Source organism: Gracilinanus agilis, chromosome 6, assembly GCF_016433145.1.
Source record: "Gracilinanus agilis isolate LMUSP501 chromosome 6, AgileGrace, whole genome shotgun sequence".
Lineage (NCBI taxonomy): Eukaryota > Metazoa > Chordata > Mammalia > Didelphimorphia > Didelphidae > Gracilinanus > Gracilinanus agilis.
Window position 1 is genome coordinate 165,395,581 of NC_058135.1, and position 22,696 is coordinate 165,418,276.

The 22,696-nt window shown below is 38.2% G+C and overlaps 1 protein-coding gene and 2 non-coding genes across 3 annotated transcripts; all 3 read right to left on the reverse strand.

The window, feature by feature from the left end:
* Positions 1–395: 395 nt before the first annotated feature.
* LOC123252402 (protein GVQW3-like) lies at positions 396–809 on the reverse strand. The gene has a single exon (XM_044681731.1). The coding sequence runs from the start codon at positions 807–809 to the stop codon at positions 396–398; it is 414 nt and encodes a 137-aa protein (XP_044537666.1).
* A 576-nt stretch (positions 810–1,385) lies between these two features.
* Positions 1,386–1,506, reverse strand: LOC123253174. The gene has a single exon (XR_006506562.1). It is a non-coding gene; the product is annotated as a small nucleolar RNA SNORA26 (small nucleolar RNA).
* A 634-nt stretch (positions 1,507–2,140) lies between these two features.
* Positions 2,141–2,261, reverse strand: LOC123253176. Its single transcript, XR_006506563.1, has one exon. It is a non-coding gene; the product is annotated as a small nucleolar RNA SNORA26 (small nucleolar RNA).
* Positions 2,262–22,696: the final 20,435 nt, after the last annotated feature.

Sequence of the window (22,696 nt, forward strand, 5' to 3'; positions counted from 1 at the left end):
GCATCATTTTCTGTAGATATATACAAATCTACTCATCCTACTCTTGTTTGAAAGATAACATGGTACAGTACAAGTCCTGGTTCACCCTTAAACTACCAGCTACTCACCTTTCAGATATATGAATTAGACCTCAGCAATAAAACAAAAATCAACCCATGCATTTGAAAAGAGGGGATCTAGTTTTTTCACTAATTGTAGTGGGTGCCACCTCCATTATATAATCACTACTTTTACCTTTCATTTATACCTTCTTCACATTTTATACCAAGAAAACAATGAAAATGATTGAAGATGGTCACCTTATTTTAGGTTGCTTCTATGGCAATGAAATTTAATAGAATATGGCAGAACCACTGAAAGTTAAGATCATGAAAACTCCAGATGGTTCCACTCTCCTATTTTAGCTCTACCTCACCAGCATCATCTACTGAAACTGTTCTAGGCACAATTTTCCCAGAAACTTTCCTCATATTCAAATTCTCTTTCAAAATAAGTCTAACTGTTTCTTTATCTAAAGACAACTTTTCAGCCATCATTCTTACAGTTAATCGACTATTTGAACGAACCAAATCTCTGACCTTTTCAACATTTTCACTGGTCCTATGAGTGATGGGGCGCCCACTCCGGGCATCATCATGGACATCATCCCTACCTTCCTTAAACCTTTTGTGCCAATCAAAAACTCTTGCTCTCGACATTACTTCATCTCCATAAACTTCTTTTAACATTTCGAGTGTCTCACTGGCAGATTTGTTTAACTTTACACAAAGTTTGATATGAATTCTTTGTTCTAAGTATCGGTCACTCATTTTTACACCAACAGGAAGCATGCTTTTCTATACTCTACAACTACAATACTAATAATACAGGGACCTTGAAATAAACTTTTTCTGCAAAGTGAAGCATGTTCCACTAGGATCACTTCTCTGCTTCCACAAGTCAGACAATAAAAACTAGTCTTATGTAATGGTCACACCTTGTGAATTATACAGCAGTGGATTAAAGGTTTTTGGAGGTGTCTCAGAATCACATCATCCCAGCTTGTATTTTTCCTACCTACAAAAAAAAAAGAAAAAAAAGCATTCAGTATGCTGATGGTGAGGTAAGAAGTTGTGCAATATTCTATTTTTAAGTTCATTGTCTTTTGCTTAATTTCCATAAAAGTAGGAAGCAACTTCTTGGTGCAATTACTACAAAATGTGTCTATATTTGATTATCTACCTGATTTTTCATCACTTAACTCTTTCAGAAATAGCTTAAAGCTTCTAAGTAACTAAAACTGCATAATTTTCATTTTAATTTAATCTTTAGAGTAAGAAAGCACTCCCAAGAATTCTCCTTGGAAGATCTGTAAAATTAAGAAACCCTCAAGTCCACCAATGTTGAATTGTAACTCCAGACAGGATCCAAAAAAGAGTTTTAAATCTCTGATTTGGGTTTAATGGAGAATTATTATACCCTTCATTCTGGGTTAGCCTCTTAAAGCACTGCAGCTTTAACAGGCTACATAAAAGGGCTCTTTTTAAAAATTATTTACTACTCCCTCTCTATTTCATTTCCTAATTTTCTATGGGAAATAAGTCTAACTACTAGCCATTCTGATTTGGGGGAGGGGTAGCATATTTTAGGTTTATACACAAAATTCCTGAAAACAGTTTTAGTACAAGATAAGTTAAACCAAAGTAACCAAGATGGGCCTGTTATAAAATGTCATTTGCCATATCAAGGGCAAAACAAAAAAACAAACAAACAAAAAAACACACACACACACAAAAAACAGAATAGCTTATTTTCTTTTAAGATTACAGCAAATGTATCCCTGTAGGGAATATATACCTATAGTGGTAACATGAGTTTAATAGTAAGTAGGGAGACAAATCTTACTACCTGATATTTTGCAAAGTCATACAAATTAACTTTCAATTTTCAAAAGCCAGCCTCAGCTCTCAGTGCCTGCCTTTTCCTATAGGAAAGGGGTTTTATCAGTTCACATCTTCCAAGCAGCAACAAAGTAGCCAGGGTGGCCCTTCCACGAAACACCTAGAAAGACAAATTCCAGAGTTACATGTTAAAACAGAACAAAGTAAGTCGGCGGAGGCTAAACCCTTTAGGGGCCTCCGAGGTGTAACAAAATAGCTGGGACTGTCTCTCACGACAGGATCCGGGGCAGAGGGTAGTTTATCTGCCCCGGGTTTAAGAGAGAAGAATGCTTTACCCCTCTGTTCTGGCCACCTGAAGCACAATTAGCTCAAGGTGGGCAAAGCTCGAAGGGATGTGGCGACTCGGAGCACCGCGAGGAGGGAAGCGGTGAGTTAGAGGCTCACCATGAGGCCCTTGTTCACAGGGGAGGTCTAACCCCGATCTGCAAGTCCGTGCCTCTCTTCCTACATCCACCCCCTTCACAGGTCCCAGTGGGGGGAACGACCAACTCGAGACGCATGCCCTGGACAGCCTGTGCACCCTCTGGCTACTTAAAATCAGGCTTTGGCCTGGACGTGGGTCGAAGATCTAAGGACGGGATTCTGGGGTACCCATGGTGAGTTGTGAAAAATGGCAGGGACCGAAACAGTTGTGGGTACTTTTCTCCCAACGAGAACAAGTACCTCTGCAGTGGGGGCTCGGCCTGACCCTAGACCGGCCGCGTGCCTGTCCGCCTGCCCTACGGTTCTGCCACCGCCCTTCTTCAGCCCCAGCAGGGTCTGAGGCTGGGTCAGAGCTGAAGCGACTGCGGCCCAGGCTGCGTGGGTCGAGGAAAGGGCGACGGGGAGGGGAGTAGGAGAGAAAACCAAAGATCGGTAGCTACCTTGGGCCCGGGCGGACGCCACCATCCTCCACCTTCACGGCCGAGAAGAAAAGGGAAAGGTGAATCAGGGGGCCGGGTTTAAGAAAGGCCCAGGAGCCGGATCCGCGCGTGCCCGCGGAAGAGTTGGTCCACCAATCAAAGGGAAAGTGACGTGCCCGGGAGGCGGGAGGGGAGTGCCTGGTTATTTGCTATTGGCTAAAAGGAAGGAGGACCATGTGACTTTCATTCTGTTTCTTCCTTCCTTCTCCCCCTCTTCCTGTCCTTCATCCCCCTCCTCCCTACCCCTCTTCCCCAAATGCATTACCGGGTGAAAAAAATGGTCTTGGTTGTTGCTAAGTGTCCCCGCTACCAAAGCTCCTACTTAGACATCCCTTTCCTCCCTAAATTCTGAAATGTACCTGGAGCATTTTGACCCCAGACCTACCTACCTCCTTACCTGCCCTAATAGTCTTGGTGTAAACCTGAGTCCTTTTCCCACATGGCCCCTACGTTAGCCCGTAATAATTGTATTTAAAGGGACCGAGTGAGGCGAGAGAAACCAGTTATCTCTTCTTGCTCTTTCCACCACAAGCCCTCTCTTTTCAGTGGTCCCTAAACAGAACTGTTAGATCTAGGTTTATTTGTTTATTTTTGAGACCTGTATTCCCAGCATAATACTGTCACTCCTAAACTCTTAGTTACAGAGATGAAAAGAATGAAAAGGACCTCAGAGACTATCTGATCTAGTGACCCTCTTTTTACAGGCGAGAAAATGAGGCACAAAGAGGTTGTCAAGACAGTATTGCTTAAGCATTTTCTATATGCCAGGCGCTGTACTAAGCACAGGGGATACAAAGAAAGATTTAAAACTTTTTTTTTAAGTTGCTGCTTTCAAGGTGCTTACAATCTAATTGGGGAGACAGCATACGAACAATTACATATATATGAATAAATATATGTCTATGTCTATGTCTATGTATGAATGAACTTGGGAACAGAGGTAGAATTTTAACAGATTTGCCCAAGGAAACAGTTAAATGACAGAGCTGAGATTGTAACTCAAGTCATTTGATTTCAGATACTGCATTTCCACCTCTGCATCTCAGTGTGATGATTTTCTTTTTGGACAAATTAAAGTAAAAGGCCAAAGGACATCCAGGTGGAAAATTCTAGCTGGGGTTGCAGTGGACCTCATGGGGAAATTCTGGCTAGATTATATAGATTTGGGAGTTTCTGAAAAGAAGTGAAAACTGAAACTTTGAGAGTAGATGAACTCAACAAAAGGGGATGGGGATCTGAGGACATGGCACATAGCGGAAGGAAAGTGATTAATCTATGGAGACAAATAGTATTGGATGATGGAGATGATATTTGCGCAGCTTATTTTATATGGTTGTTATGACAAGTTATCAAGTATTATAATCATTAGTAACTTAGAAAAATAGATGAGTCCATAGTGAAATTCTAAACCCCTTGAGTGGCAAGAGAAAAGGAAGTCTATTAATATGAGACTTTATAGAGGAAAAGGAATTTCAAAAGCTGTTTGAAAGTTGGGAGAGGTTTAGGTTGTTGGACTCTGAGGATAGGATCTAGATTTCATACCTAGTGATCTTTAAAAAATAGAAGTGAATATATTCATGACTGAACATTAAAATTAATGGTGGTGGTATTTACATCTTTGGTGATTAAATCTAAGAATGGGCAGCTTAGATTTAATTTCATTATCACAGGATGGATTTCAACAGAGGGTTTGTGGTAGGATAAGTAGATTTGAGAATCATCAGCATAAATATGGTAATTATATCCACAGAAGCTGATGAGATTATTGAGTGAAGTAATATATAGAGAGAATAGACAAGAGCCTAGGACAGAACCCTGAGGAACACCTATGATATGAGGGCATGATCTAGAACAGTGATGGGCAACCTTTTGAGCTTGGTGTGTCAAAATTCGCCAAAAAACCAAGCATAACTTGGGTAATGTGTCACTTTGAGGAAAAAAAACACAATTTCATAATATTTACAGTTTAAATAACAAAAATGTATAATTATAATATGAAACTTATTTAATAAGCCAAAATAGGTAAATTAATATAGGTAGAATTGTCATCTATAGTGCACAGAGTGTCTACACTACACTACAACAAATGTTTCATCCTTGGCATGTGGCCCCATAATTCTCTGTATGTGCCGAGACAAGTGTCATAGGTTTGCCATCCCTGATCTAGAAAATAATCTAGGAAAAAAGATAGAGATGGAGCAGACAAGTAGGAGAAAAGCCAAGAAAGTGTGTTATTCTGAAAAACAGAGATGATCAAGAAGAAGGGAATAATTAACAGTGCCAAAGGCTGCAGAGAGGTCAAGAAGAATGAAAATTGAAAAAAGGCCATTGTATTTGGCAACCAGAATATTATCAGTAACTTTAGAGAACCAGTTCTGGTAGAATGATAAAATCAAAAGCCAGATTATAAAGGGATAAGAAGAGAGTAAGTGGAAAGAAAGTGGAGACACCTATTTAGTATACAAAGAACAGAAGAAATAAATGATCATAGCTATAAGGATGAGATACATAGCACCAATGAAAAGATTAAGTAAGGTTTTCTTCAGCATAGAAGAAATATAGACATGTTTGTAGGTAGTAAGAAATGAGCCTGTCAAGAGAGAGAGATTGAAAATAAGTGAAAGTGTGGAGATGACAGAGAGGTCAATCTGTTGAAGAAGACAGGATGGAATGGGATCACTTTGATGGTTAGTCTTGGTAAGGAGTAAGGCCACTTTATCATAGGAAATAGAGGTAAAGGTAGAGAGAGAGAGGCAGAAGGCATTCGAGTGAAAAGAAATGAAGAGGGGAGAAGGGAGAGCTTGTCAAAAATGGTTTCATATTTTTCTGTAATATATCATGCAAAGTTCTCAGCTGAGGTAGGGGAACCATGGGAGTTTTGAGAAGGGATGATAAGTGTGGTGCAAAGAGGGTGCATAACAGTCTTGCAGGCTTTGCTGCAGAGTTCTTCTGTCAGTTGATAAAGGGTTTTTAAATCTTGGGAAAGTCAGTTGGCCCTGGGAACTCGTGGAGAGGATCAGGGTCAATCTGAGCTCCTTCTTGAGATTGAAACCTGGCCTATATTTTGCAGCTTTTCCTTTAAAAATTGTTAGTTTAGCTAATTCCTTTGAATCTCCTAGCCTTCCTTATTCCCACCTTCATTTTCCCTACCTGAATGTCTGAGAAGTTTTGAAAGGAGAGTAGATATGAGTGTTAGTTTCAAATCTTGATAGTTTAGTCAAATAGGGCTTACCCTTGTTATAAATTTATCTATTGAATCATTGTATCCAACCTTCCTACCCCTTTTGGCTACAAACCCTCTCGAGGCTGAGTAGGCTGGTCCCTACTCAGTCTCACATTCCTGTCTCCCTTCCCCCACCTGAAGCTTTCTCTAGGAGGCTGTTAGGGTTACCTAATATCCTCTATCCTTTCCAATTAACCCTGAGAAAAACAATAAACCCCGTTTGTCTTTTATCAAAACCCTTTGGCTACTTCATTAGTTGATTAATAAGAGAGGGAGGAAGAGGGAGAGGAATAACGTTCTCTGGAGTTTGAGGGAAGCTGGAGGTATCCATTTTGGAGGAAGTGTAACTTCAATACTTCCTCTAGTCCCTTCCTGTGAAACTGACTAGAAGTCTCTAGTCAGTTTCAAGCCATTCTTGGCTAGCCCTAACCTTGCTCTGTAAAAGTGTCTCTTTTACTTGAAGGGCTCAGTCTGTTTCCCTTCAGTGTTTTGTCTCTAACCTGAGTATCCAGTCTGTGTTTCCCTGCTGCTGTTGCCTGCCTTAGATTAACTCATCCTCTCCCTTGCAACTCTTTATACCTCCGTGTTTATATTCCCTGAACTCAGACATTCCCTTACTTCACCTTCCACCTCAACTACCAACCTTCACCATTGTACCTTCCTCACCCACTTTACTGCCTTAGGGATTCACATAATTCTATCCACAGTGCCTATCCTCTATTCCAATCATACCTCTGCCTTAATTTCCCTACTACCTATAGCCTAAGCCCCTTATTACATCCTGATATTCCCCTATTACATCTGGCGAGCACAGTTAACAAAGAAACCTACAATCTTCTAATCCAACAAAAATGAATCTGACAAGAATGACATTTATTTTAGGCAGTCTTTTCTTATTGGCTTGGTCACTTATGCAAGGTTTATACAACTTTGGGCTAGTAAAGGTCCCAAATCTAGTACAACAAATGCTAGAAATATATGATTACCATAAATGGTTTGCCTTTACACTAGCCAAGTGCATATGTTTCATCCCCATGGCTGTTGCAATTATCCTATCTCTCTGGCACTTCCTTATAATTTCTAAGGCAGTTCTGACTCACCTGTACAATTACTTCAAGGCATCTCCTCCAAAAACTGATACTGAGTCCATGGAACTAGTATAGAATATCAAGCTACTATTCCAAGTGTTAAAGCAAATTCGAGAGGGTAAAGAACTAGACAAGCACACGATCTTCCAATTGGAGATTGTGGAATCCAAATTTTTAAGACATAATAACACCGAAAAAGACCAACCTATCCAAAATGCTTTAGTCTCTGTATTACCGATTGTGGACAGGACTATTGTTCAACCAGGAGAGGGGGTGGTGCACGTAAAGACATACAAGGCATTCACTCCTAGCGATATGGAAGTTCTAAAAAGGCGATTCCCCAAATTCTATGAAAAACCTTTCAAGAGCCTCAAGGAGTTAAAAAGGGTGTTCACTCTGTTTAACCCTAGTTTTGATGACGTTGAATTTCTTTTGGGGGAATTTCTTTTTTTGGAAGAACTGATATGGAGAGTGAAATAGTGCATTTATAAGAGAGGTATAGTACAATTATCTAGCAACATTGGGGGCCAAGTTTAGGTTGTATAATCTAAATTTGTAGTGGACCCTATTAGTTGCATGACTTTCTTTAGCTTCAATTCAGCAGCACATTCCAGGTGTTTGGATTAATACATCACTGTCAGCTGCTTCCACCAGAAGCAAACCAACATTCCTGGTGTTGAACCTTCTATTCATGAATTCTGGGAGGGTCAATGTCTTGTAGGTTGATGGAACTCAGGACCCAAGCCATTAATTCTCTTCCAGCCACTTTTTGTCACTAATCACAATGTTGCTAACTAGGACCAATGATCCAGTCTTCCCAACTGCTTCTTATCAGTTTGGTTGTATAGGACCTCAGTTATTCTTTCCACTTTTTTTTGTTGCTACGGGAATAGTAGAGTGAATTCTTCCACCAGATATTTTTCCAGCTCATCCTTGAATTCTTCCTTCCCAAGTTAGCACATAGGCCATATCTTAGAACAATGGTTTCAAACTTAAATTGAAAGAGAGGCCACTAAACTCTGCATAAGGATCCCTGTGAGCTATATATTGACTTAGAAAATCAGATATTAGTATTATCTATGCTCTGTTGTATTTTAAAAAATACTTCCTAAGCACATTTTAATATGTTTTAGAGGCATTCTACCATGGCTTTGACACCTCTGTCCTAGAACACTTTGGGCTCTGTACTGATCTCCTGCCTCAATCTTTGACTCCTTTTGTGGAAGATTTGTGGGCAAGCCCATCCTTGAAAGTTTTATGGGACAGTCTGATTTGGCTTATAGTTTATTCCTGGAAATTGTCCCTTCTTCATACCATCTTAGTGGAACATAATAGAGGAAGGAGTTGTACCCTAGATTGCCAGGAAGATTTACTTATTTACCAATTAAACATGGAGCTGAAATTATAGTAAATGAAACTTTTCTCAGGCATTTTGTTGCATTTATTTTTAGTCTTTTAAGGCAATTTTAAAACTAGTTCGTGGTTTAAATTGAAATTGATACCAAAAAATAACATTCCTGCTAAATTAATCCTTTTCTTTGAGATACTCAGAATCATCATAAAAATAATTTAACAGTAGCAGATTTTCTTTGACAAATATTTTACTTAAGTTAATCACAGGATGATTTTATATTGGTTTATTTTACATTTTGTCTATATATAGAATTGAAGGAAAAGCAAAGAAAAATATCAAAGATGAACTACTGAGAAAGGATCACCTCTGATCTTCACTTCAAAGGAGTCTAAAAAGAAAAAAGTATACATATATCAGTACATTTCAGATGAATGTCATTCAGGCTTTTTTCTTTTACTTATCTATGCAAGTATTAGTATGTTTTTTAAAGAAAATTGAGACTTGTTAGGAGACTATATATTTTCCTTTAAATGATATAATGAAAAGTTAGCACAAAAGGAAATGAAAACAAATAAGATAATCCCTTGATAAACTGACACCAAAAAATCTCATTTCATCATCTTCCTAAACCAGAATATAAATTGGGAAAGCTCTTGATGTTAGCCAAATCAAACACAGTTTTCACTGGGGGCTGTTTAAGCCCTCCTAAACCAATTAGGAGAGACACCTAGAAGACTTTACTATCTACTAAGGGAAAAGAAATATTCCAAAGCTTGCCCCAAACAATTGACTGGCAAATATTTCATCATGCCTACTTGTCTTTTTCTTTCCCTTCTACCATTAAAGCAAAAGGTTGTCCCCTAAATTTTCTTTTCACCCCTAGAGTCCTTAAAGATGTTCTTAGCTGATTAAATCAGTTTTTATATGCTCAGATCTGAACAGGATCTGAAGTATATTTTAGTCTAATTCCATCCAGTGCAGTGCCCCTTTTACCATACCATACCAACCTGTTAGGATTTTGAAATTGATGCTGAAGAATATTTCAGCTAAATATCAAATAGATGTAAAATTTTTTTTTCCTATTATACTCAAAAATCATATAAATCATATAAAAAAGAAGGGCCTTTGGAGGGGAGTGGCTTTTTAGGTATAGGGAGAAAGGAGCATGGGGTAATGGAAAAAATGCTGAATATACTCATAGGATCAAGTTTTGAATCCTAGTTGAGTCTCTTTACTTTTCTTGGCTTCACTTTTTTGAGGCATCTAGATGGCATAAGGGATAGAGCATTGGCCTAGGGTCAGAAGACCTGAATTTAAATCTAGGCCCAAACACTTACAGTTTTGTGTCCCTTGACAAGTCTTTTGACCTTTCTGCCTCAGTTTACTCATCTACAAGTTAGTACATACCTCCCAGGTATGTCATGAGAATAAATTGAGAGATTATTCATAAAGTATTCTGCAAACTTTGAAGTGCTATATAAATGCTTGTTATTATATTCCCTTAGTCTTATTTGAGAAGTTTCCAACTTTCCAATACTTTATGAGTAGACAAAAATAATTTGAAGTATATTTGTTCTTTATCTCAAATAGAAATGAAAAAGTTACCTTTGTAAATTTAACAAATACAGTAAAACAAAGGATGAAGTAGTTTAAAATATCCCATATCATTCTTTCTGTATTGAATAGGGTGAATTTCTGCTGATGGTTAAATCTACAGGTTAATATTAGTATTAGGCATATTATAACAGGAATAAGTATGTTAACTGAGGACTAGCAACTCCATTTTGTGTTAAGTCTCCATTTTGTAAGTAGTTTTCTGTAATAAGGTTTACACTCGAGTGCTATAGTTTGGCAATGATGTGTGTCCCCAAAATTTGGTAAAAACTATTAATAACATATTTCTAACATTTGATAAACAACTGCAATACTCCCACATTTGGTAAACTGCTAATGACATGTTTTTGTGGCCCCAATCTAGTGAGTAATTGATAAACACTCTCTAATGATGTTAGAAACCTAAAACTTTGATTCAGTTTCCTTCCATTAGAAGGTTAGAGAACCAATCATCAAACAGAACTTAGATATGCTTTCTTTTTTTTTTTTTTCCGCATTTCCACTGGTTTTATTATGTGTGGTCAGTCAAGACTTATTTACACATTATTGATAGTTACATGGGTGTGGTCTTTTCAGGTCTACATCCCCAATCATATCCTCATCAACCCAAGTGTCCAAGCAGTTGTTTTTCTTCTGTGTTTCTACTCCTGTTGTTCTTCCTCTGAATGTGGGTAATGTTCCTTTCCATAAGTCCCTCAGAATTGTCTTGGGTCATTGCAATGCTGCTAGTACAGACATCCATTACATTCAATTTTACCACAGTATATCAGTCTCTGTGTACAATGTTCTTCTGGCTCTGCTCCTTTCACTCTGCATCAATTCCTGGAGGTCTTTCCAGTTCACATGGAATTTCTCCAGTTTATTATTCCTTTGAGCACAATAGTATTCCATCACCAACATATGAACAAATTGTGGTATATGTTAGATGTGCTTTCTAAACAACCTTTGCCAGAGCCATAAAACCTGCCATAAGTATGAGCCATCAGCCCGCTCCTGGATTATGACTATGACAGACTCCTGAATTCCTTGTACTTGGAAACATGGGCATCCTTTGTTCACTAGAAAGCAATGCTATTTGATGGATATTTGACAAAATGCCACCTTGGAGAGAGATAGATGTCCTCAGGCTTGCAGAGGGAACATTGTTATGACCTCTGTTAAGAGATACACTTACCAGGACCTTTAGGAATTGGATTGGTATTTCCTTCCTAGAGGATTTGATGTTTGTATTCTAAAATAGTTAATAATGTTTCATTGTATGCATCAATGAGTGTTTTTTTTTAATGTATTGTATTTTTTAGTCCCTCCCTTCCCTCTCTTCCCCATACCACAGAAGACATCAGAAAAATATATAATGTCTTTTGTGCTTCCATTTCTCAGTTCATTCTCTGGAAGTGAACATTCAGAGGTGGATCACAGGAGCCTTTAATCAAATAGAAATATTTTATGAAAGAACTTGATAACATCAGTAGAGTTCTGATGTTCTATAGAAACAGGCCATTAATATCATCTATGTTTTATTGTATTTGTATTTCTTTAAATATTTCCCAATTACATTTTCATTGGGTCCTGGCATGTTTAATACATCTTCTGTAGAGAATGGGCCAATTGTGAGTTGATGATTAAATTCAAGGTTTGTCAAACAATCAGATGAGATTATACAGTATACAAACATCACATTTTATTACAGGAGATAGGATTACAGGAGACAAAAAGTGAATTGATTCCACTTTGAGCGAATTTTGAATTCTGGTCCTGATTTTATTAGAGTATACATTTGTATAGCACTCAGTTTGACCCTTAATAAAATTCTGTGTTAGGGAGTAAAAATGTTATCCTCTGTTAAGAGATGAGGAAACTGAAGAGTCAAAATTATTTGCCCTTGGTCACAGAGCTAGGTTTAGGGACAACTAGGTGGCACAATACATAGAAGGCTGGGCCCTGGAGGAAGATTCATTTTCCTGAGCTCAAAATTTGCCTGCTTACTAGCTATGTGACCCTGGGCAAGTTACTTAAGCCTGTTTGCCTCAGTTTCCTCATCTGGAAAATGACCTGGAGAAGAAAATGGCAAACCACTCTGGTATCTTGGCCAAGAAAACTTCAAATGGGATCACAAATGGTCAGACATGATTGAAATGACTCAACAATAAAAGAACTGGGGTTGGAATTCAGCACTAGTGTTCTTTTCAATCTATAACCACAGAGTCCCCCCTCAGTTATTGTCATTGTGATTGAAATGATTCATTGCAGGGGACTATAATTTTGAGCACTGAAATTTTTTACATTACAAAGACCTTATGGAGCATCCAGTGATTGATAGTCATGTATTGTAGTAGCATGCTGAACCAAAGTTGATGATTATCATAATGAACGCCAACACAAGTCTAATCACTACCGTGAAGAGTTTCCATTATAGTTATTGTCTTTTCTATAGTGTATATCTTTTTATATGAGATATGTGTGTGTGTGTGTGTTATATTTCATTATTTCCATAGTGTAAATATCTATCACCATTTCAATGGTTTAACAAAGAGTCAGAACAACTGAAAAGGTGTGCCTGTTCAATTCCCTTTTATGTTGTTAGATCCCTGACCAAAGATCCCGGGAACCACTTTAACAAGGCACCATGTAGTATATGTGCTGCCTAGTAGAGAAAGGGCTGATAGAAAGACAGAAAGGGAAAGGGCACAATTGCAGAATGGGAAATGAAGAATGACAAATTCTTAAAGAATATATGGAACAATGACATGTAAAACCCAGTGGAAGTGCTCATTGACTATGGGAGGGAGGAGGGGAAGAATATGATTCATGTAACCATGGAAAAATATTCTAAATTAATCAAATAAATAAACCAAAACCAACCAAATAAATAATAATAAAAAGTAAATAATATAGACAACATTAATATATCAATTAATAGTATATAATATGTATATAATAATATTATAATGTATGGATATAATTAATCAATATGCAATGGAATCACACAAATAAATAATAAATAAAATAACAGATAACAATTAATAATAACTAATTAATTAAGATATATTCAAAAATTAAAAAAAAAAGAATACATGAAAGCAGCTGGGTAGCTCAGTGGACTCAGAGCCAGGCCTAGAAACAGGAGGTCCTAGGTTCAAATCTGGCCTCAGACACTTCCCTAGTTGTGTGACTCTGGGCAAGTCACTTAACCTCCATTGCCTAGCCCTTGCCACTCTTCTGTCTTGGAACCAATACATGGTATTGATTCTAAGGTGGAAGGTAAAGGTTTATTAAAAAGGAAGAAGAAGAAAAAAAAAAAGAAAGAACATATGGAACAATTCCTCAGAATCCCAAATAAGCATACATAAACAATTATGACTTGACATTTTTAAAAAGCACTATTGCTACAAATAAATGTATGTTCATAAAATTTATGATAGAAGTATAGCAGGTAATCATACTGGTTAAAATTTCCCTACAAAAATCACATAAAGATACAAAACCACTGATTTCCTTTTATTTTTTGGTGAGAAGAAATAGTATAATTTAATTAAACTATAAATAATCTTTAAAATGAGAGTACATAAAATAATTTTAACAAAAGAAGGTCATTTGCCTATTTCCCTTTCCAATCTTTTTCTTCTATTATTTTTGTCACATTGTGTAGCAGTGAATGCTATTATCATACAAAATTCCTTGATAGAAATAATCAGAAAACTGTTTAATGATCTTTTGGTTATCAGCATCAATCAAGGGATAAAACAGGGAGATCTATGCACCAAAGATATTTAGTGCCATGGAGGACATACTGGAAAGCTCAAACAGATGAACTCCCAACAATGGTGAGATCCTCCAGATGCTCTACTTTTAAAGATAGCATTGTGCCCAGGGCATCAAGCCCCCAAATACTTCACAGCCTCTTCAGTGAGATCTGTAATATTTCAACTTTAGAACACAGTACCCTCACAATTTACAATTTACAATAGGGAAACTAATAAACTGTTTATTAGACAGTTAGATGAGGCAAAATATCAGGTCATGTGTCTTGGACAGCCCCTGAAGATGGGGCTAGAACCAGCCTAGAATTACATAGGAAGAAAGCAGATCAGATTATATTTAAGAAGTTATATAGCACCTTCCAATTCAGGAACTATTAAATTGCTTAATTTTTGGAGAGACAATTAGCAAATCTAAAAAGTTGATTTAGAATTTTAGTCTGAAAGTTGAATTGGAATTTTAGAAAATGTAATAAAACTTTATTTAAAAAATGTAAAAACCATTCTTAAACTAGGCCAGCCAGTAGCCTTAAACCAATATCATTCACTCAGAAATGGCACAGAGGAAGAAGGGAGAAATTGGTTTAGAATCTGAATCCCCCAAATCTGACTTTAAAATTTTTCTGGCTAGCACAACTGAGTCAGTAACAAACATGCATTTCTTGAGTACCTACCATGGACAGGCACTGTGCTATAAGTATGGGATACAAAGAAAGGCCAAAAGCAAAACAAAAAAAACCCCATACAAAACAGATTTTGGTCTTGAGGATCTCATGCCCTAATGGAGGAGACACACATTCAAACTATGTGCAGACAAGCTATATAGAGGATAGGCTGCAGATAATCAACAAAGACACTAATGATAAAGAGGATTAGGAATCCTAAAGTGGGATTTTAGCTGGGATTTAAAGACCATCAATTCCTCCCAGTGACCCCAACACCCAATATCATTTGTATAAATTAGAGAGAAATCATTACTTTAGTCAGCAGACCACTCCTTAGTCTTTGGAGAAGACAATTAGCATCAGCTAATCTCAGCTTCAGCAGCTTGTATTTCCTTTCCTACAAAGTTTAAGTTTGAACTTGGATCACCAAACTGAATTACACTTGAAATGGTATGTGCTAGAAAGGAGGCCCAAACAAAAGCTGCAAATCTGTTCCAATTTTGATTATTAATTATCAAAATCACTTACATAAATCATTGGATAACTATGTAGAATCCAATATTATAATAATTTATATAGTCCTGAAAGTGATTCTTAAACCATAGGGAATTAATTCTGTCTTCCAAATGCCCTGAGACATTGTTGGATCTATGGATTCTAAAATAATATAAGTGTTTTGAGGAAGAAAAAACCTGATATTCATCAATAAATATGTTTTTACCTGTTCTACATAGCAGATAGTCTATTTCAGACTGCAAAAAATCCAGTTTGATGTTAACTGGACAGAATCTAAAATTTAAATTTGTGGATTTAATAAATCAGTACACCCTTCTGTTAGTCTCTTATAGAACAAGTCTTAAAATGTTACCCAAATAGGATTAGGGCTCCTCCTTCCCCCAATTAGCAATTTAAAAAAAAACACTTTATTTACCACAATTTTTTTTAAACTCTTCCTTTGCCTTTAAGAATCAATATTGTATATTGGTTCCACGACAGAAGAGCAGTAAATAAAGGCTAGGCAATGAGGATTAAGTGACTTGCCCATGGTCGTACAGCAAGGAAGTGTCTGAATCCAGATTTGAACCCAGGACCTCTCCTTTCCATACCTGGCTCTCAATCCACTGAACCAACTTGCTGGCCCCCACAATTATTTACTTCACTGAAGATGCCTGAACAAATGCAGCATATACCAACTGTTTATTATGGATCTCAAAACTTGTAAATAAATTGTAAAATGCTTTAATAGGAACCTTTATTTTGAGGATGCCTCATTTTGCCCTTCCCTAAACTACTAGAATAAGTTCCTGATATGAAAAGGTCATTTCCTACTCAAACTACAAAGATAAAGAGGAAAAAACACATTAGCCTTTGTAGCTGTCAACATCTGACACCTTAAGCCAGTGTTGGCAAATGTTTTAGAGATTGTGTGCCCAAACTGCAACTTCAAGCTGCCTGTGAGTCCCCTGCATTACCCCAGAGAGAAGGAGGAGGAACTGCTCACATTGGGCGGCTGGACAGAGGGGAAGGGCATGTGAAAAATGTCCTCGGGCGTAGTGGAGGCTAATGGAGCAGCCCTGTCTGGCCTGCTGGGCACATGTGCCACAGCTTCACCAACACGGCTAGACCATTAAGGAACGGGGACAAACCTCACCACCTTCAGTCAGTTTTCCGAGGGCTTCAGAGCTCTCACTTAGCAGGTTCTAACAGTTCATGCCTTCCAAGCAAATACAATGTAGCTTTCACGAAGCACCCAGAAAGATAAATTCAAGGGTTACAAGGTAACCCGGGAGAGACTGAGTCCAGGAGGAGCTGAGGGTGGTAACTAAGTAGCTGGGACTGTCGCTCAGGATCAAACAGAGTGATTTGTCAGCCCCAGGTTTGAGAGAAGAGTCTTCGCCTCAGTGCTTCACCTCTCTGTTCTGACTCTGTGAAGTACCATCAGTTCTCGGTGGGTAAAGCTTAAGGGGATGCAGTGACTTGGAGCAGAGCTGGAAGAGATGGGGCAGTCTGGGGAGCTGACCACCAAACCTTGCCTAGAGGGGAGCTCTGGCTCTTGTCCTCCATACTTCAGTTCTGCTCCACTGAGGGGATAATCCACCTAAGATGGGTGCCCAAGGCTGCCACATGCCCCAAGATTAAGTGACTTGCCCAGGATCACACAGCTAGGATGTGTCTGAGGCCAGATTTGAATCCAGGATCTCCTATCTCCAGGCCTGACTCTCAATCCACTGAGCCACTCAGCTGCCCCACAAGAACTTTGATGTTCAATTTTTAGTAGCTGTGACTGCTGAGTAGGCAGGGTCTATAGCACCCACAGATGTGAGGCTGCATCTCCACAGGGGTTTCTCCTCAACAATGGCTGTAGGCCAGTGCTAGAAGAAGGGACAAGGGTGTGGGGTAACAGCTTAAGGGCAGAGATTCTTTCCCTTTCTTTGTATCTTCAGCAGTAAGTACAGTGCCTGTCACATAGGGAACATTTAAAGAAAGATTGCCCTTTGACTGGTTGCATTTCTATTCCCAGGGCTTTGGGGCCCCATGTCTCAGCATGTCTCAAGGTCTGAGAGGAGGTGGTGGCAGAGTTTTGACTCACTGGGAACAGGTTGTCTCCTCTCTTTTCCTTATATTGCCTTGCTTCTTCTGCTAGGCTGCCTCACTTAGCTATAGAAGATATTTGGCCAGCAGTTGGTGGGAACGTCTGGCTCTTTGTCCTGAGGCATTGCTTCCATCAGTGATGGCTGCAGGGGCCTGGAGAGAGCGAGTATTTGCAGCAAGATTCTCTGATTCCAAATCTATGACTACCACTGCAGTACCATCACTATTTCCCTCTGTGTGGTTGTATTATCTACTACCATACAAAGTCTTACTGGGATACTTATTAATTGTGGCTCAGGGGTCACTTGAATCCGGGAAGTTTTTTTTTTTTTTTTTTTTTTTTTTTTTGTTTGTTTGTTTTCAGTTTTTAGACCTCTGCAGAAACAGCGTTGCTATTGGCGCTCTAAGTGTGAGATCCTTGTCCATGCTCCTAAAAGAATGGAATCACCCAAATCTTCACATTCTGACTAAAAATGAAGTGTGTGGGTGGGAAAGATGATTGTAGCTAAATGGAGATGTACACAGGCTGTCATTGGAGATGCAGATAATAGAGTTGGTAGGGTTGGTTTTATTGTATGTACAAAAGTAATAAGATACATCATTTGCCTTTTATCTCTTGTTTCAGTGCCTATGATACATTTTTGTAAAAAGACCATCATGAGAATATTTGCAGCTTATTGGCCAAAATCTGTGTGAGAATTTATTTTTCATATATTGTATTAAATCTTACATCAGGCCCTGAAGTAGAAAGGCCCAATTTCTTGGATATGAGGGAAAATTACTATGTATTCCGGTGTCTGAGTTCTGGGGGAGAGATTACATCCAGTCTACTGTTTTTTCACATTTTCTTTGTCCTTAGAAATCCCAAAGAATGCCTTCCCTTTTAATAGAATTTAGTTAATAAATGATGAGGACAAGGATTCTTTTCAGACTTAAGTCCAAACCTTTATGTGCCCACTTGTCAATGTGGGAAAGGGCTGAGGGTTTGATAGAATTTCTCTTAATTAGCTATTCACCAATTAGAGAGGTTGTCTGGGATATTCAAGGTTGGGGCTGAATAATGAGTTTTTAAAATTCTATTTATTAAGATAGCTGACCTAGGTTCGAGATTCCCAGTCATTCAAGAGGACCATTAACATATATGTCATTTTATCAGTTATGATACTGGCCTAACCAACAAATGGATATAATCAATAACTTGATATTCTTACCCAAAAATCAGCCTCTGGAGATAGTTTAATCTTAACATCTATTACAAAGGAAAATGAAGTAGAAACATTTGATGAAGAACTTGCTAACATTCACAAATTGAAATCAACATATTCTGAACTTTATACTTGGTGATTCTAATGCAAAGATGAATGCAGTGAATAAAGTGATAAATATGCTAGTAAACATGGCTTGAGAATAAGAAATGAGAGGGCAAAAAAAATTTTGCAAACAGACTGAAGTCTCACACCTATGCATCATAATTATCTTTGAACAGAGAGAGAAGAAGCATAGGACATGGTGATCCCCAAATAACATTACCAAAAATGGTACTGGTTATATATTTTTTATTCTTTTTAACATTTATTAATATTCATTTTTAACATGGTTACATGATTCATGCTCCCACTTTCCCCTTCATCCCCCACACTTCCCCCACCCATGGTTGATGCACATTTCCACTGGTTTTTACATGTGTCATTGATCAAGACCTATTTCCAAATTGTTGATAGTTGCATTGGTGTGGTAGTTTCGAGTCTACATCCCCAATCATGTCCGCCCCAACCCATGCGTTCAAGCCGTTGTTTTTCTTATATGTTTCCTCTCCTGCAGTTCTTCCTCTGAATGTGGGTAGCATTCTTTTCCATAAATCCCTCAGAACTGTTCTGGGTCATTGCATTGCTGCTAGTACAGAAGTCCATTACATTCTATTTTACCATAGTATATCAGTCTCTGTGTACAATGTTCTTCTGGCTCTGTTCCTTTCACTCTGCATCAGTTCCTGGAGGTCTTTCCAGTTCACCTGGAACTCCTCTAGTTTATTATTCCTTTGAGCACAATAGTATTCCATCGGTACTGGTTATATTTTAACCAACAGGAAATATCTGGTTTTGATATGGGAGTCGTTTTCAAATCAGCTGCCTAATTTTTTAAGTTTTTTTTTTTTTTTTTTTGCCTAGTTCTCATAGTAACAAATTTCTGTGTAAGTTTTCTGAGGTGATAGACCCAAAACGTCTCTCTCCCTCCTTCTCTCTCCCCTCCTGTGAAATAGGTAACGGCCTTCACAGTATAACACAAGGGTCACACACACACACCCAGGACACACCCATTCACCCACAAGTGACAGGATACACAGGATAACTGAGAACCTACCCAAGGGATGTGTGAGTTGAGTAAAACCACATTGGTTGGTGAATGACAGTTGGCAGTTTACTGATCAGCCTAGTCAGGGAAAAGACAAGGGTTGAAGACTATCTTTCTGTGGGTTATTTCATGGGTTTGGAGAAAGGCACAGAAAATAAAGAAAAACTGTTTATTAAAGCTTAGGGGTTAGGTATTTAGGGAATGGACAGAATAAACTAATTTCTAATGGGTAAGCTCAGGGCTAAGGAAGTGGGACAAAACTACACTAGTTCTAAGTTCAGGCTGACAGGTCCAGCCTGTAAGATGGAAGGGAATGTGAGTCTCACTACAGAGGTCCACTTCTGTTCCAGCAGTTGTTCATAGCCTTCAGGAGTCACAGCAAGTAAGTCCACAAAAGGGGTAAAGTCAAGGAGCTGAACTGGTTTGATATGTCTACCAATAAAACCAGAATCACTGATCAACTTGATTTTTCCCAGGGTAGATGGATTTGCAGGAGACAGTTATTTTCTGGGTTCTTCACCTCCAGCAGCTAAGTAAAGCCCCTAACTGCCAGCAGTTGCATCCAGAGAGTCCCTCAGAAAAAGAAGTCTCACTCCACCATTCCATGCTTGGAACATTCTCTCTCAGTCATCCAGCTAACTTATTATGCCTCTTGCTAAACTTTCCCTAATTCTCTTATAACATCTGGAGTTGGCAAGGAATTCAATCTGGGTTATGTGTATTATCATGGCAAACATATTTCTATATTGTTCATTGTTTTGAGTGAATAATCATATAAATCCAAAACCTCAAGACAAAAAACCAAGTAAACAGGTAAAAAATGCTATTCTTTGATCTGAATTCTTACTCCAACAATTCTTTCTCTAGAGGTGGAGAGAATTCTTTGTCATTAAATCCCTCAAAGGTGTCCTGGATCATTGTATTGCTTAGAGTGTCAGCTGCCTAATTTGAAATCAAATCACTAACTAATTAAAGATCAATCAATCAGTAAACTTTTTTCAAGTGCCAAGTACTGTACTAAGTGCTAGGGATACAAAAAGAATGAAAAAAACAGTCCCTGTCCTCAAGGAGCTTACAATCTAATAAGGGAGATACTGTACATGCAAACAATTATACACAAAGCAAGCTCTATTCTGGATAAATAGGAAATAATTCACAGAAGGAAGGCATTAAAATTAAGAGGGGTTTGCAAAGGATTCCTTTAGAAAATGAGATTTTAGTTGGGACTTGAAGGAAGCTAGGGAACTCACTAGGCAGAATAAAGGAGGAGAGCATTCCATTTATAAGGGACAGCTAGAGAAAATGCCTGGAATCAAGAGATGTCTTATTTATATTATATACCTTCCATTTAGCTACAATTTACTCCCCCCCCCCCCAATTTGGCTTCATTTTTAGTAAGAATGTGAAGATTTATGTGATTCCATTCTTTTAGGAGCATGCCTATTAGGTCACTGGACAAGCATCTCACATTTAGAGCACCAATAACAAAGTAATGTCTCTAGGGGATCCAAATTACCTCTATGCCACAAGCCAAGCTAACTATCTTGTCTGTGAAACAATCTGGTATCACTTGATTGAAGAGATCATATAAAAATATGGCAACCTATACTATGGAAAGTTAATATTAATTTATATTCCTTTTTGGCCCCCAAAACAAACTTTTGATTTTAAAGCTCAATTTAATTTTAGGGAAGAAACTTGAACTGTTTCTCCCTGAGGCCATGAGTGGAGATCTTCCTTCTTTTATCTACATCTCTTGTCTTTGGTAAGAACTGTAGTGTGGAGACCTGTTCTTTGTTTATCTCTAAACAAGAATTCTCTAGGGTGGTACAGTAACTAAATTAGCTTGGCAGACCCAAATAGGGAAGAATGCATATTCACCCTGACACCATGTGGTTGCTCTTGGCATCTGGAAGACCTACCTTTCTTTCTGACTGAAGTCTGGGTTCCCCAATGTGAGAGATCCTGGAAAGGGACATCATAAAACACATAAATTGATGAAGAATACAAGAAATCAGGTCTTTTTTCTTGGAAAGAGGGACTTAGGGAAGTGTGGCCAGACTCTGGGCTGGCTCAGCCTGCTCATGGAGCAGGTGGCTGAAAGAATTAGCCTACTAAGTGAAATTGTGCTTCCCTTTCTGGTGCACCTTTTGCTATTTTGTAAATAATAATTATAAAATTAAGATACAGTCTCCAGAGAATTTTAATTGTAACAAGTGATGACCATGAAGGGACCCCACTAATTCTGAGGACTCTCTGAGGTTATATGATGCTAAGGAAGCTTTGCTAAAAGGAATGAAGGACTGCTCTACCTGCCCAGAAAATTGACACAAATTCAAATGTTACTCAAGAAGACAATGAATGTCCCAACCAGTTTTATGATGAAATATGCAGAGCAGCTAAACAATATACAGGTTTAGATCCCATTAAATCCACTGATGCTCATATTATACATAATCACAAGAGGCTATTTTTACAAGCATTGCACAAACTGGCCTCATATCAACATAGAATAGTTGAAACATATAGCTGTGCATGTTTTTGAAGTGTATGAGAGAAAGGAAAAGGAAAAATATTGGAAAGGAGAAATTGGAATAAATTAAGCAAGACAGGGAAAGGAAAACATTTAGCTTGGCTCCTATTTGACATCTGCAATTGAGGAACGTGTAAATCCCTTATGGGAAGCCACTAAGACTCTCACTTAGGCAACTGATAATACCCTCAAACCTAGAGGGTCAATCAATTGTTTTGTTTTATTTTTCTGTTGTAGGCAGGTCATAGGACAATAAATTCCAAGAGGAAGAAGCAGGGGTTTCAAAATGAAAGCAGGAATAATAATGAAGGTGCCAGGGAAGCTGGTACTTTTCTTAGCAATGCCCATAGTACACCTCAAAGGAACTGTAGTCGTTGCAAATGATGTCAGAGAAATCATGATTTATGAAGGTGTGAGAGAGAGGAAGGGGCTTTGGGGTCTGAGTGTAATGATTTTTCTTTTCCAGACTCTGATGTTTTACCTCCACTTGGTCTAGTCTTTTCCCTTCCCCCTAGAAAAGAGCCTCATGTAACCCTTAAAATACTTACTATAACTGTTTATTGGACATTAAGTCTTCCAGATCTGTCTTAGTGAGCAAACCTAATTCTGAACATACCTCCATTGAATCTTTAAATGTGGTTGGCATATCAGGGAAGCTTCAAAATGATTGTAAAA